The 13047-nt window shown below is 58.2% G+C and overlaps 1 protein-coding gene across 1 annotated transcript in view; it reads right to left on the reverse strand.

Moving 5' to 3' along the window:
- GALNT9 (polypeptide N-acetylgalactosaminyltransferase 9) overlaps positions 1-12797 on the reverse strand; it is a gene marked incomplete at both ends in the record, with an annotated part of 90939 nt that extends 78142 nt beyond the window's left edge. Inside the window, one exon of the mRNA XM_082852519.1 lies at positions 12557-12797. Coding sequence (XP_082708645.1) covers positions 12557-12797 — 241 coding nt within the window. The remainder of the gene's footprint in view (positions 1-12556) is intronic.
- Positions 12798-13047: the final 250 nt, after the last annotated feature.

Genomic DNA, 13047 nt, shown 5'->3' on the forward strand with positions numbered 1-13047 from the left:
CTTTTTATTAGTAGAACCTCAATTTGTTTTGGAGAGAAATGCCTTCAGCTAAAAGGCTCGCCTCCCTGGGCTGACCTCGCAGCTAGGAGTGGCATGTGACCAAAACCTGGTCAATAAAATTTAAATGGCATTCGCTGGGTGGAATTTCTGGGAAATGTGTCTAAAAGGGGCAGAGACTCAGCTGGTATATGTGGGGTCTGTTTTTGGTTTTTGCCTTTTATCTACAGCCCTTCCCCCTTTCTCCTACCTGGAACTAGGACTCAATGTCTGGGGCTGGAGCAGCCGTCATGTGACCATGAGGTGGAATGCCACACGAGAGGAAGGGGGGAGCTGCGATTCAAATGGGGTTGGGCTCTTGAGGACATCTACCAGCCTCGGGATTTCATGTTCACAAGAAAAACAAAGCAAAGTGCAGTTAGGTCATGTCAGTTGGGGTTTTGTCAGGACTCTGAATTCTTCACCCAGAGAGGCAAGGGGGTTCAAGTTAGGAATAAGAGGACACTGCAACAAGAAAGGCCAAGCCGCCTCCCCCAGCCAGTGGCCTCCCACCCAAGGAGGACTTGGCTGCCCACCCTGAGCCGAGAGCCTTCCCGGGACGCGGATGGAGCCGCCAGCTCCCGAGGACCGCCCCCCGGAACATCCTCTCCCCAGAAGAGTCATTTCACACTTGGCCAACCCACTCCTTCCAGCACAGAAACCTGGGCTACGTGGGCGACTGCAATTTTTCAACTTGGAAGGAAGCGTGGCTTTCAAGCTTCCAGCTTCTCTTTGAATCACTGATTTCCATCTGTCATAGCGACTTAAGCCAATATTCTGAGAGAGGAAACAGCCCAAGTGGAGAGGCTGCCGGTCACAAGATAATCTGAGAGGAAGAAGCAGAATGAAGACACCTTTGGGAACCGGGTTGGACAGGCCCGTGAGGTACGGCCTCGGTGTTGGGACACCCCTGGGGACACACGGCCACTGGCGGCCTAGAGAAGGGGACTCCGTCAGCAGAGTCCCCATAGGGACAGGACAGGACAGTCGGACTGACCCGCCGCCCTAAAACCACTACGATTTAGAACAAAGTAACAAAATCAATTGTGAAAAAGCGCTAAGCATCTGACAAGACGGGAAGGAATTACTGGGATGGGCGCGAAGAACAGTGGAGATCTGGGAGATGAATCCAGGACTTGGCTTTTTCCCCGGAGGATGTTCTGAACTCTGTGGACTTGGGGGCACAGGGGGAAGGAAGTCAGAGGGCCAGACGGACCCCCGTGTGGGGCATACAGCCTCTGGGAGGCCTGGGGAACGGCGCAGTCACAGATCCTGCCCGTCCAGGCCTCCAATGAGGCCGCAACTCCGTGTTTCCTGACGATGACCAGCACGCAGCAAACACACCAGGACACTCGAGAGAACAGAGACAGGCTTCAGACGGGCACTGCCGGGTTGTGGGTCCTCACGCTGCCCTCGGGTCAAAGAGGCCCTCAGTCCCCTCTCCTAACATCACCCAGCAAGCGGGACTCCACAGTGCGCAGTGGAGAAATCCCCCGTCACCTGCCCGTCACCTGCCGGGCTCTAGGTGGTGTCCTTCCAGTGCCCGTGACCTTGGGGTTGGGGGGATGAGAGGTGGCAACGGTGGCCCCGGCTTCCCTCTTTCCTTCCCCTATGAGAACTTAGGCTGATTTAACGTGCCTGATTATTAATTTTGATGATTACAAAGAGGAGATTAAAGCAAGAGCCCCTGGTTCGCCTTCGAAGATAACATCCCTCCCAGCTTCAGTTTTAGCCACTCTCTCCAAACACAACGGCTAATTTCATTACAGACAGGTCTTTTAAGATTCCCTGGGGACCCAAACCAATAACATATTGTCAATAGTGGGAAGGCGGACTGCCCTTCTGAAACTATGAAGCCATGAATATTTTGCAGGACGTGGCAATACCTGTAAAATATATTCTCACTGAGACTAATATGGTATTTGATGAATCTTCACACATAATACTCCTGTTCAACTAATATGAATATTTATGGGGCCAAAGCCTGGGAGATAAGCGATGACTGGAAACATCTGGCGAAATGCCTTTCCTAGCTCCTTCACTTTGTAAAGCACATGGGCCGTGGAATGTCCCTCGGCCAGCTCTTGGGCCAACCTGCCCCAAATTTGGGCCTGATCACTGCTGGGGAGTGGGCACGGGGGACATTTGGGCGTCCTGTCCCTTCAGGGGTGACCTGGCTCTGAGCGAAGCTGCCCAAGGATGTCAGGGTGGCTGGGGCCCGACCTTCCCCACGCCCACCGCATCGGGCTCCGGTCCCGACGGCTGAATCTCCCGGGAAACACTTGTCCCGTAGGCCAGCCCCGCTCTGGGGGTCACAGGCAGGAGGAGACCTCAGAGCCCACACTCAGGTCCCCAGGGAGCCGAGAGTCTGGGCAGCCCAGAGAGTGAGGCTGGCCCTGTGGCCCTAGCCCCATTGGACAGGTACAGAGGGCCCGGCCCCACCCTGGGCCTAGCTGCTGACATCCTGGGGCAGGGGCTGCCCGCCTTCCTCAGGCCAGAGCCAGAGGACCTTGTGCATCGTAGGTGCTTATGAATGAATGAACGAAGTCACATATGCATGAATGAAGGGGCCGCTGCAGGGCGCCCACCGAAGGAAACGGAACTGGAGCCAGGGGTGTTGCCCCCACACTCCGTCTGCAGAGAGTGTCCTTCCAGACAAAGAATGATGGATGAGCGTAAGAGCTCACGCTGACCCTGAGGATGCAGAGCGCCCCACGGCGTGGGACCCCCAGCTCAGTCAGCTTGGGCTTCGTAACAGCACCACTGACGGGGGCCTAACAGCAGACATCTATTTCTCACGGTTCTGGAGGCTGGAAGTCCAGATGAAGACAGCGATTTGGTTCCTGATGAGAACCCTCTCCCTGCCCTGCAGATGGTGGCCCCCCTGCTACGTCCTCAGGGGTCCCTTCCTCGGCGTGTGCACGCAGAGAGAATGAGATCTCCGACCTCCTCTCCTTACGAGGCCACTAATCCCATCATGGGGGCCACGCTTATGACCTCACCTCCCCCAACCACATCCCAGAGGCCCCACCTCCTGACACCAGCCCACTGGGATTAGGGCTCCAACGTAGGAATTTGGGGGACACAGACATTTAGTCCATTGCATTCCACCACTGGCCCCCCGAATTCATATCCTTCTCTCACGCAAAATACACTCAGTCCTTCCCAACACCCCTAAAGCCTTAATCCGCACTGGCATCAACTAGGAAGTCTCAGCTCAAGGGCTTCCCTAAATGTGTAGCAGCCACTCGTGTCCCCTCAGACCTGAGCCCCTGGACAGCTGTGGCGCCCGGCTCTCCAGGACCCAGAGCCGGGCCGGGGCCGAGTCCGACGTCTCATTTTGCTCCTGGTCTAACCCCCCCTCCCCCCTAAATCAAGCTGGAATGTGTTTGAGTTGGAGGCTGGAGCGAAGCCACCAAGATTCAAACCCCACCTTCGCCCACGTCCTAACTTCAGGCGAGACGCTCAGCCTTCGTGTGCCTCCCTCGGGGTGAAGGGGGCAGAGCCCCCATCCCAGGGCTGCTGTGGGGCTGGACGAGGTGGCGCGCGTGACACTCAGCACGACGGGCGCTTGGGTCGTTTGTCCTCCTGGCGACACACAGTCGAACGGCTCCTGACACAGGGGCTGTTCGCATTTCCCCGCCGTTTGGGTTTCTCTCCCCCACGTTTACATCCCAGCCACTCCCACCAAGACAGGAGAGTCACGGGCCCACCGTCAAGTGCCTTTGAGAAGACCCGAGGGCAGAGCGGCACAGGTGCAGCCAGGCGTGGGCAGGTACGGCGACCACAGCTACGCGGCGCGGGCGGAGGCGGGAACGGAGGGCTGGGCGAGGCTGCGGTAGGCAGACCAGCTCCTGCTGGGGGATGGTCTGCAGGCTCCAATCTGCAGAACCGCTGCGAGCCGGGCTGGCTGCCGAGTCAGGACAGATCAGACCGGCAGTGGCTGTCCCCGACCCACCCTCAGAATCGCCCTCGACGGCTCCAAGTTCACTGAACACAGTTCTGTGGCCTCCTGGCTCCTCGCTAGCGCTGGGATGAAGTGAGACCAGGAAGAGGGCTGGGGACCTGTGGTACCCACCGGCCCGAGGGGTTCCCTCTAATCCCCAGAGGCCGCTCCAGCCGCAGGGCCCCAGGTCGGAGGCAGAGTCCTGGGCCCGGAAGAGCTGCCTTTCTGGAGGGAGGTGGGGTGCAGCGTGAAGACACCTGCCCTAAGTGGCGCTGACTGAGGACCAGCAGGTCCCTGCTTCTTGGGTCCTTCTGACCCCACAGGCCATCAGGTCAGGAACAGAGATGCCAGCCCTTCCAGCAGCGGAGGGACCTTGGAGGCGAGGAGGTGAAGGCCTAGAGCTTAGCAGTTGACTTCCGCGGGTCTCAGAGCCACGTGAATTTTCTCTGGGTAGCTCTCTGGACACACTCGCTCCCAGCTGCCAGGAGTCTGCTCTGACATCTGCAGCCCGGGAGGGAGCACGTGCCTCACAGCCCTGTTCGCGGGGGCAGCAAGGGCTTCCTGCAGCCCCAGGCAGTGCCCAGCACTCTTTGACTGTGCCACAGGGCGGGGCCGCCCTTACACCAGGGCCACGCCGGATACAAGGCTGTCTTCCTCACACCTGCGCCAGGCCAACTGTTCATCTCCACAAGGGCGTGCGGGGCCCCCGCCTTCCTGGCCCTCTGTCCTCCTCCAGCCATGCCAGATGCCTGTCCCCCTTCCCCACTGCTTGGCTTTGCACCCTCTATGGGGTCTCCTCCCATATTCATTCATCCATAATCCATCCACCTCCCCACCCATCCCCTTGTCCACTCAAACATCCTCCCTCCCTCCCCCCCTCCCTCCCCCCAACCATAAATGCATCCACCCATCCAGTGAACATTTATTGAGAAACTCTTATGTCGGGCGCCATGCTAGCCATCTGTCCCAATTCCGCCTCATTTCAATTCTTTTCCTTCCATTGTCTTTGCTCACATTCCTGAGGACCTGTTATGTGTCAGGCACTTTCACACGCATCATCTTGTCTAATCGCCTCAAAATCCTTTCCTGGGGCTTCCCTGGTGGCGCAGTGGTTGAGAGTCCGCCTGCCGAGGCAGGGGACGTGGGTTCGTGCCCCGGTCTGGGAGGATCCCACATGCCGCGGAGCGGCTGGGCCCGTGAGCCATGGCCGCTGAGCCTGCGCGTCTGGAGCCTGTGCTCTGCAACGGGAGAGGCCACAACAGTGAGAGGCCCGCGTACCGCAAAAAAAAAAAAAAAACCTTTCATGGAAGGATGATCACCCTCCCCATTTCACAGATGGGAAAACCGTGGCTCAGCGAGGGGAACTGACCTGCCACGGTCTCCCAGTTGGGGTTTGGGTCATCTATCCAACTCCAGTGTGCAGCTCCAAACTCCTCTCCTTCCAGGAAGCCCTCCTGACCTTCAACACAGCCCATCAACACCGTGCTTTCTTGTCACTCACACTCACTGCCTTAGAGCACAGAGAATGCCAGGCAGTTGCCTCCCCGCCACCTGGCTGTAAACTCTCAGAGGAAGGCACCCAGGCCCTGAGCTGTGGGCACACCGTCCTGTGCTCTGCAAGCAGCCAGCGTTGGCTCTGTGAATAAAGTGTGAACTGGATGAAACCACCTCCCTGATCCCCACTCCCCAACTTCCCGTGGATGCCTGGGGGCCATGCGTTTTTCTGCAGGGGTGGGGCTGCGTCAGAAAGGGACCCACAGGGCTGGCGGAGTCGGTGGGGGGAAGGTCAGGGGACTGTGGACAAGCGGAAAAGAGAGCTGGAGCTCAGCCAAGTCAGCTGAGCGAGACCCACGCGCCAGGCATCGCCCAAGAGCTCACGTGCTTCCCTCACTTACTTCTCACGGTGACACCGGGAGATAATCAGCATTTCATCCCATTTTACAGGTGAAGAAACTGAGAGCGAGGCCGTGAAGGAAGCTGCCCGAGGCTGCAGGGAGCAGGGCCGCTTGCCCGGGTGGGCTGGCTCTGCAGCCACATTTCAGCTGCAAAGCTCTGCCCCACCGAGGAAGATAAGATTTCCTCCTTCCCTGCGTCCACTGCTAAGGGCTCAAGCTCATGGAATATTAACACATTTTCCACAGTCCGCTCACATGGTGTGAAAATAGTCCCTTGCATAACCCAGGCACTTTCTGTTACTTTCTTTCTCTGAAATGAAATCGAGGCTTGCTGGGTCTCAGATGCAGGCAGCGCCCAGAGCTGGCTTTGACTGGACTACATCCTGTTAAAAGGACAAGCAGTCCTTTCCGCTGTAGCCGGAGGCATAAGCCCTCACCACCGAGCTGACCGGGCTGATGTCTTTCCCAGTCCATCCCCAGGGAGGCGGTCCAGGGCAGGGGCCCTGGCGCCAGTGTGCCGGGGTCCAAATCCCACCACTACCGTCCCCCGTGGGACGTCAGCCCCTAGAGGCAGGAACTCGTGCCTCAGTCACTCCTCACTCGGCATCAGGAACACGTGAGGAGTGAACAACACACGGATGAAAGAGCTTTTCCATCATTCCAGAGAGGGAGAGCTTCCGCCTGCAGGGGAGTTTCCGAGGACCCCTCTCGCCGTGAATCGGCCTTGCCCCTCCCTCCTTTGACACCTGGCCAACCTCCCTTCAAGGGTACCTGTGCTTTTTGAGAGCAGAACAGAGACGCTGACCAAACTGTTCCGAGACCTGGATCCCATCTGGGAATGTCCTCAGTGGGACATCGGATATGGAAATGGATAGAGACTTTTTTTTGTCGAGTTTCCAGCCAACGAAGGATAAGCTGTCCTTTCAGAATACGGTGCCGAAACTTTGAAATACGCAGATTGCTGAGCTGAATTGTAAATGCAATCACTTAGCCCCGGCACACTCCCGAGGCGGGGATCACCGCCTGCATGAATTATTCCTAGAAGCGCTGCCCCGCTGGATCCGCAGACAGAAGTCTGCGGATAGAGCCGGCCCGGGTGAGGTCCGCTCCTCCCAAGGGAATTACGTGAGGGGTGTTTCTCTCAGGGTGAAGCATCCCTGCCTCTCGTCCCCTGAAAATGCCAAGGCCCAGGTCTGCACAGCGCTGACCTCTGTGACCGGAAGTGGCCTCGGCTGCTCTGACTCACCAGGGGTCAGCTGGGGTCAGAGCCGGACCGGCAGGCAGAGGATCACAGGCAAAGAAGAGGGAAAGAAGCAAACCCGACGCGCTCTTAATCCTCTCAGGGTGAGCGAGGTGTAATTGCAGGCAGCTCCGGCGGCGGCGAAGGGAAAGGCGCTTCCCGCCAAACACCCCGCCGGCGCGGCGGCGGGAGGCCTGGGCTCCGGTTGGGCGCGCCGAGTATGTTCTCACTTTCTGTAGTACAGCGACAACAGGGGGGGAGATGTGAGACGGATGCAGGGGGACAAGGCCCCTCGGTTAATGGCCCGGGGTGGGGGGGGGAAGGGCCAGCCAGTTAAATGCTGCCACTTTGAGGCAAGACGTGCCAGGACCCGTGATTAAACCCCGAACAGACGGCAGCTGTTCCTTCAGCCGCGGTGGCTCTGACTGCTGGGATGCGCGAGGCAGGACATTTTAGCTCGTAAGGCAGGTTCAGGGGGGACGGAGACGGATGAACTCAAGCTGGAAAGGCCCGGAACCAGCGGGGAGCTACTCCTGGAATTAAAACTCACGATGAACAGGGGAAGCTTTGTGATGAAATGTGCGCGCCCTACAGGTGGAGTGTGGTCTTCAGAACGGAGCTACTCGCGCACAGAAGGGCTCGGAACCCCTCCTGAGAAGCCGGCTCTCAGCGGCTGGCACAGGAGTGCCACGGGGGCAAGGGCGGTCCAGTGAGGCGGCCGGCCCCCCTCTGGCCTCAAGAACCTTCCATGCGCTTCTCAGACTCCCACCCAGCCCCTTCTCCACGACGCTCTCCTGCAGGCTCCACCCAAGCGTGTCATTCATGCTTTGGTCGCGTACACGGTGCCGACGAGGCGCCTCCTCCCCCCGGTGCCACAGTTTGAGGCACCTGCTGCCCTCAGGTGGCGTGTGACGTCTGAATCCCGTCGCAGGTGGGGAAACCTCGGGCGCCTCCCCAGATTCGGCTTCTCAGCTGTGGCGCCTGCCTGCCGCCGAAGCAGGCACGGGGAGGGCGGCTGCAGAGGAGACGCATGCTCCCTCTGTGGCCCGGGGGTCCACGGGAAACGCACTCTCCCCACCCTTCTGCTTCTCACCTCCCCCGGGGGCCTCCCGGCCCCAGCTCCTACAGGCTTCGATTATTAAAACTCACGGTGCTCAGACTCTTGCTAGGATTTCAGCTTCCCGATCTGAAACCTGGGCCCCGCCGCAGCGGAGGCAGCCTCAGGGACACACGCCCCTTGGCAACATGACAGCCCAGCTCCCCACTCTTCCCACCCCCTTCCTCCATGCCCGCACCCCCGTACCGTCCCCTCTGCTGCTCTGATGCAGACCCGGGCTTCCCAAAGTGTGGGGTCGGAACCCTGGCAGGACCGGCACGCAGGATAGGATGGTTGGCAGAAAACGAACGCGGTGTTAAGCAGCATTGACTCGCGCCATGCGACTTATCGCCTTTTAAAGTCTGTCTCGATCTCCCGATTTCTTCGAGGAGAAAGTCTTGGTTTCATGGCAATATATCCCCCATACGCGAGAATCTCCCTTTTAACAAGGAGAGGGCAGGCCTCTGGCTCAGAGCCTCTGGTGACAGCTGCGTCACGCTGGAATTCAAGGGCGTGATTTTGTTTTCATCGCATTCATTCACGCAGTCCCCTCCTGCTTATGGGTACAGTGGTGATTTGCAAGTGTCTTGTAAAATAAATTTATTCTAAACAAAAACAATTGTTTAGAGAAAGACCCGCTCACTCGCTCATCCAACAGATATTTATGGGGCACTAACTATAGGCAGGGTGCCTCCCTGGACCCTGGGCATGTAGAGTTGTGAATAAAACAGACAAAAATTCCCACCCTGAGATGAATAGCAGAACAGGTGTTGTGCACAAGTCTGGTAAAACAGTGCCAGTCTTATGTGAATGTGTCTAGTTTGAGAGACAGCAGGGCCAGCAAGTACCTCTTCCCAGTGGAGGGGAAGTGACGTTGGCAGGGCTGGCGGGAGGGGGCCTGCACCCGAGATGCCCAAGGCGATTGCCCGGTAGACCACAATTGGACCTTCTGTTATTTAACTTGAACTTTTAATAAGTGCAGAAATGTAGATCATTCCGAAGCAAGTATGCTTTTAGCAGCTGCCATCACTAACTTTCTAAACAACCTGGGGCAAGTCCTGCTGTCTCACTGGCCCTCAGCTTTTCCTCTGTACAATGGGCCCATGGCATTGACTTCTGACTGTAATGGCTTTGACCTCTGACTGTAAAGCACTTGGGCTGGGGTGGGTCTGGTTAGAGGGAATTAACGCACATGTGTCTGAATTTTAAAAACCAACCAGCCAACCCAAATGGAAACCCTCCCATCCCATCCCCAGCTTGAATTCAGCCTCTGCTCCTAAGGGGTCATAAGAAGGCAGAAGGGCTTGAACATACGATCAACTGAATGGGACTCTCTTTCCCTTCTCACTGAGCTTAGAGGTTCTCCAATTCCACTTTGGAAAGACTCGCTGTGCCAGTTGCAGGCAACGGAACCAGGGATGCTATATTTTATGTGCAATTTAAGATATTCAGAAGGATGATTTTTGTCTATAAACATTTCTTCTTACCTTGAGCACTGAATTTAGAAGCAAACTCTCGTGTACATACGGGATGTGACTACACTGCATTTCCTTAAAGAATATTTTCCCCCGGGTCCTGTGAATTGGAATCTACACACACCGCTTAATAAGTCTTTGCTGAGGTCAACAAGACATCTCGAGTGAAGGTCACTGGACCGGCTAAAGAAAGGGTGTGGGGAGAGCTGGGGAGAATACCCTGCCTCTGGGCCCTGCTCCTGGGGACAGCCTTTCCTTCCCACCAGCTCCTTCAAGCCAGGAGAGGTGTTTCTAGAAAGCAGTCAAAGCAAAGGGAATATAAGCAACAAATCAATTTTGTTGGGTCTCCCCCTCTCCTTTCTACACTCAGCTGAATTAGTGTCGAGTGGAAACTCCAGGAATCCATTTCATACTTCTTGGATCTAAAACACAGCAGACACTAGTGCAAAGGGCAGCGGCTCGCCTCTTCCAGGAAGCATTCTCTTTGCCGTGCTTCAACACCCTTAACACGGGAGTCGGTGCCAGTTTGAAGGGGTGAGCACTGCTTTCACACAGCTTCCTGTGGACCAAGGTCAGCCCCACTCCTGCACTGTCCTGTCCTTAGGGACCGACCTGGGGTGAGGGTTAGATTGGGGCTCTCTTGTCATTTCCAGGAACAAATACTGGATGACCCCTGGGTAAGATGCTATGCTAGGCACATGGCCTAAGAGAGGGATGCAAGACGGATTCATCAAAGAGAGTGGGGTTGGGGGGAGTGGACAGAGGGACAGAACAGTTGGAGGAAGGGGTGGGTAAAGAAAGGAGAAGGAGGGCTTCCCTGGTGGCGCAGTGGTTGAGAGTCCGCCTGACGATGCAGGGGACACGGGTTCGTGCCCCGGTCCGGGAGGATCCCACATGCCGCGGAGCGGCTGGGCCCGTGAGCCAAGGCCGCTGAGCCTGCGCGTCCGGAGCCTGTGCTCCGCAACGGGAGAGGCCACAGCAGTGAGAGGCCCGCGTACCGCAAAAAAAAAAAAGAAAAAAAGAAAGGAGAAGGAGAGAGGGACATTGATGACGAGGAAGAGACTTGCTGAAGGGAAGAGGGAGGAAAGATTTTAAAAAGAAGAAAGGAGAAAGGGTGGGAGGAGGGGGAAGAGGGAAGCGAGGGGAAGGGAGAGAGGAAGGAGGGAGAAGCCGGGAGACAGGAGAGGGAGAGGCTGGGGTGGGCCTGGGGATAACACTCCACTTTCCCGAAGCCCTTCATCATCTCCCGTCAGTGTCGGGAAAGTCTGTCGAAGGTCTTGGCTTTTCCTGACTCCAAGAATCCTGGTCCCTTCTCACCCTGAAGGGTGGGGAGGATGGCTCTCGGTGCTGAGCGGGCCGTCATGATGTGACAACCTGACACGCTGCCAGTGTTTTTATAGAATCCTCTGGTTTCCCCATAAAACAGACCATAACACCCTGGCAAGTACACTTCAATAAAGCTGTGTGCTATTACTGGGGCACGCCGCCTTCCCGGAGATGAATCACTGCCGGAATGGTCAAATAGCAGTTGAACCAAACTGTTCTGCCCTCGTGGCTTCAGCTGAGCAGGAGAGATCAGTAAAGCCACGGAGCCCACCAAAAGTACCTCCAGAGAAAAACCAGGAGTTCAGGGGTGGTGAGAAGGTGCTTGGGAAGCCAGAGGACGCTCTGCCTTCCCCGAGCAGGTGGGCACGGCTGCGGACAACTCCTGCGTCCCCGGCGTCACCCAGCCTCAGGTTCAGAGCCGCTGCTCCGAGGCCGGCTGGGCCTCCAGAAGAGAATCCTGAGATGACCCTCACGTCGGGCAGGCGCCACGCAGAACAGGCCCTGCCTGTGCAAGCTGGCTCCCAGACAGCTCCTGCCGGAGCCTGTTACTGACGCTGCCTGAGGGGTGTTGCTGGGTCTGCTGATGCAGAAACCGGAATAGCACAGGACAGAGGGGAGCTCGCGAGTGAGGTAAGCACTAACTTTCCTCCTTCCTCCTCGTACCTCGGCACCGGGTGAACCGACAGGGGAGCAGCCGCTCTCTTCTGCTCCGCTGCATCCCCAAGTGGAAAAGTACTCCCCCCCCACCCTCACCCTCCTTGACTCCCACTCTGACTCTCAGGGTGACCCACACCTGCTTGGGATGAAACAAGGCGTCCACCTCCAGGAGCTGGGCTTCCTGGAGAAGCTTCCAAGGACTCCCGGGTCCATCTAGGTAACTAAGACCTGCCAAGCCCCTGCTAGGCCCTGGAGTCTCTCCATCCACGAGCCACAGGCTCACGGCCTCAGACGTGGCCCACGACTCTTTGTGGAGGGAGCCCCGAGCATCCCCAGGACAGGGGGCTGAACGGGCCCAGTGGCCGGGGGTACCTTTCTCCACCAACATTTAAAGGACACCTCTGAAGGGCAGTGTCACCACCCCACCTCTCTGCACTTCCTCCCCGAGGGAGGGGAGTGAGTCCGGGCTAAGCCCCGATGCGCCACATCTCCCAGGGCACCACAGCTCTTGTCCTGGGCACAGCCTGCTCTTAACGCAGGTCCTACAACCTCTAGAAGTTCTCTCACATCCCCTCGGGGACAAGGCGGATTCCCCTCATGTGTGCTGGGGGGAGGGGGGACGGTACGCAAGGGTCCACTGGGCGAGTGAATGCGTGAGTGGCCAAGCAGGCCAGTGCCCTCTGCCACACGGAGCCTTCATCGCTTTTGGCCTCCTGCCTAATTCCCTGCCAAGAAACAGGAGTTCGACCCCAGCCCTAGCTGGCCATCGGGCCCCTGGGGTCCTCAGAGGTTTTAGCGGTCGTGCGCAGTGCAGCGTCCCAAGCACGGGGACGCTTCCCCCCTGCCCAGCGCCTCTGTCCCGAGCGGGGCGCCGGCTCGGCTCACCGTTCAGCTGGGTGTAGACCACCTCCTCCAGGTGGTCGAGGCGTTGCAGGATGGCCTCGCGCTCCGCCAGCGCGCCCACCGTGGCGTGCCGGCTGCGCACCCGGCGGTCGGCGCTGCGCACGATCTGCACCGGCCCCTCCGAGCGGTCCTGCAGGCGGCAGTACACCGAGAAGAGGATGATGCCCACGAACACCAGGATGTTGACCGTCAGCAAAGTTTTGATCTTCCTGGCCACCGCCATGAACGCGGCTGGAAGCTGGGGGCTGCCTCACCCGCGGGGCATCCCCGTGGGCCCGGCGGCCGCAGGAGCCTCCGTCTGGCCCGCTGCTTCGGGGACCATGAGCCAGCCCGGCTTGCCGCGGGCTGGGGGCTGCGGACCCGCTGCGCGCTCTGCCGCCTGTCCCCGGGAGCTGTCCCTTCAGTACCGCCCGCGCCGGCTCAGCACGCCCCTCCGCCTCCCGGGTTCCCCACGCGCAGGGGCTGCCCGGGGC

Source organism: Leucopleurus acutus (genome assembly GCF_964270905.1).
Source record: "Leucopleurus acutus genome assembly, chromosome: 13".
NCBI classification, from domain to species: domain Eukaryota; kingdom Metazoa; phylum Chordata; class Mammalia; order Artiodactyla; family Delphinidae; genus Leucopleurus; species Leucopleurus acutus.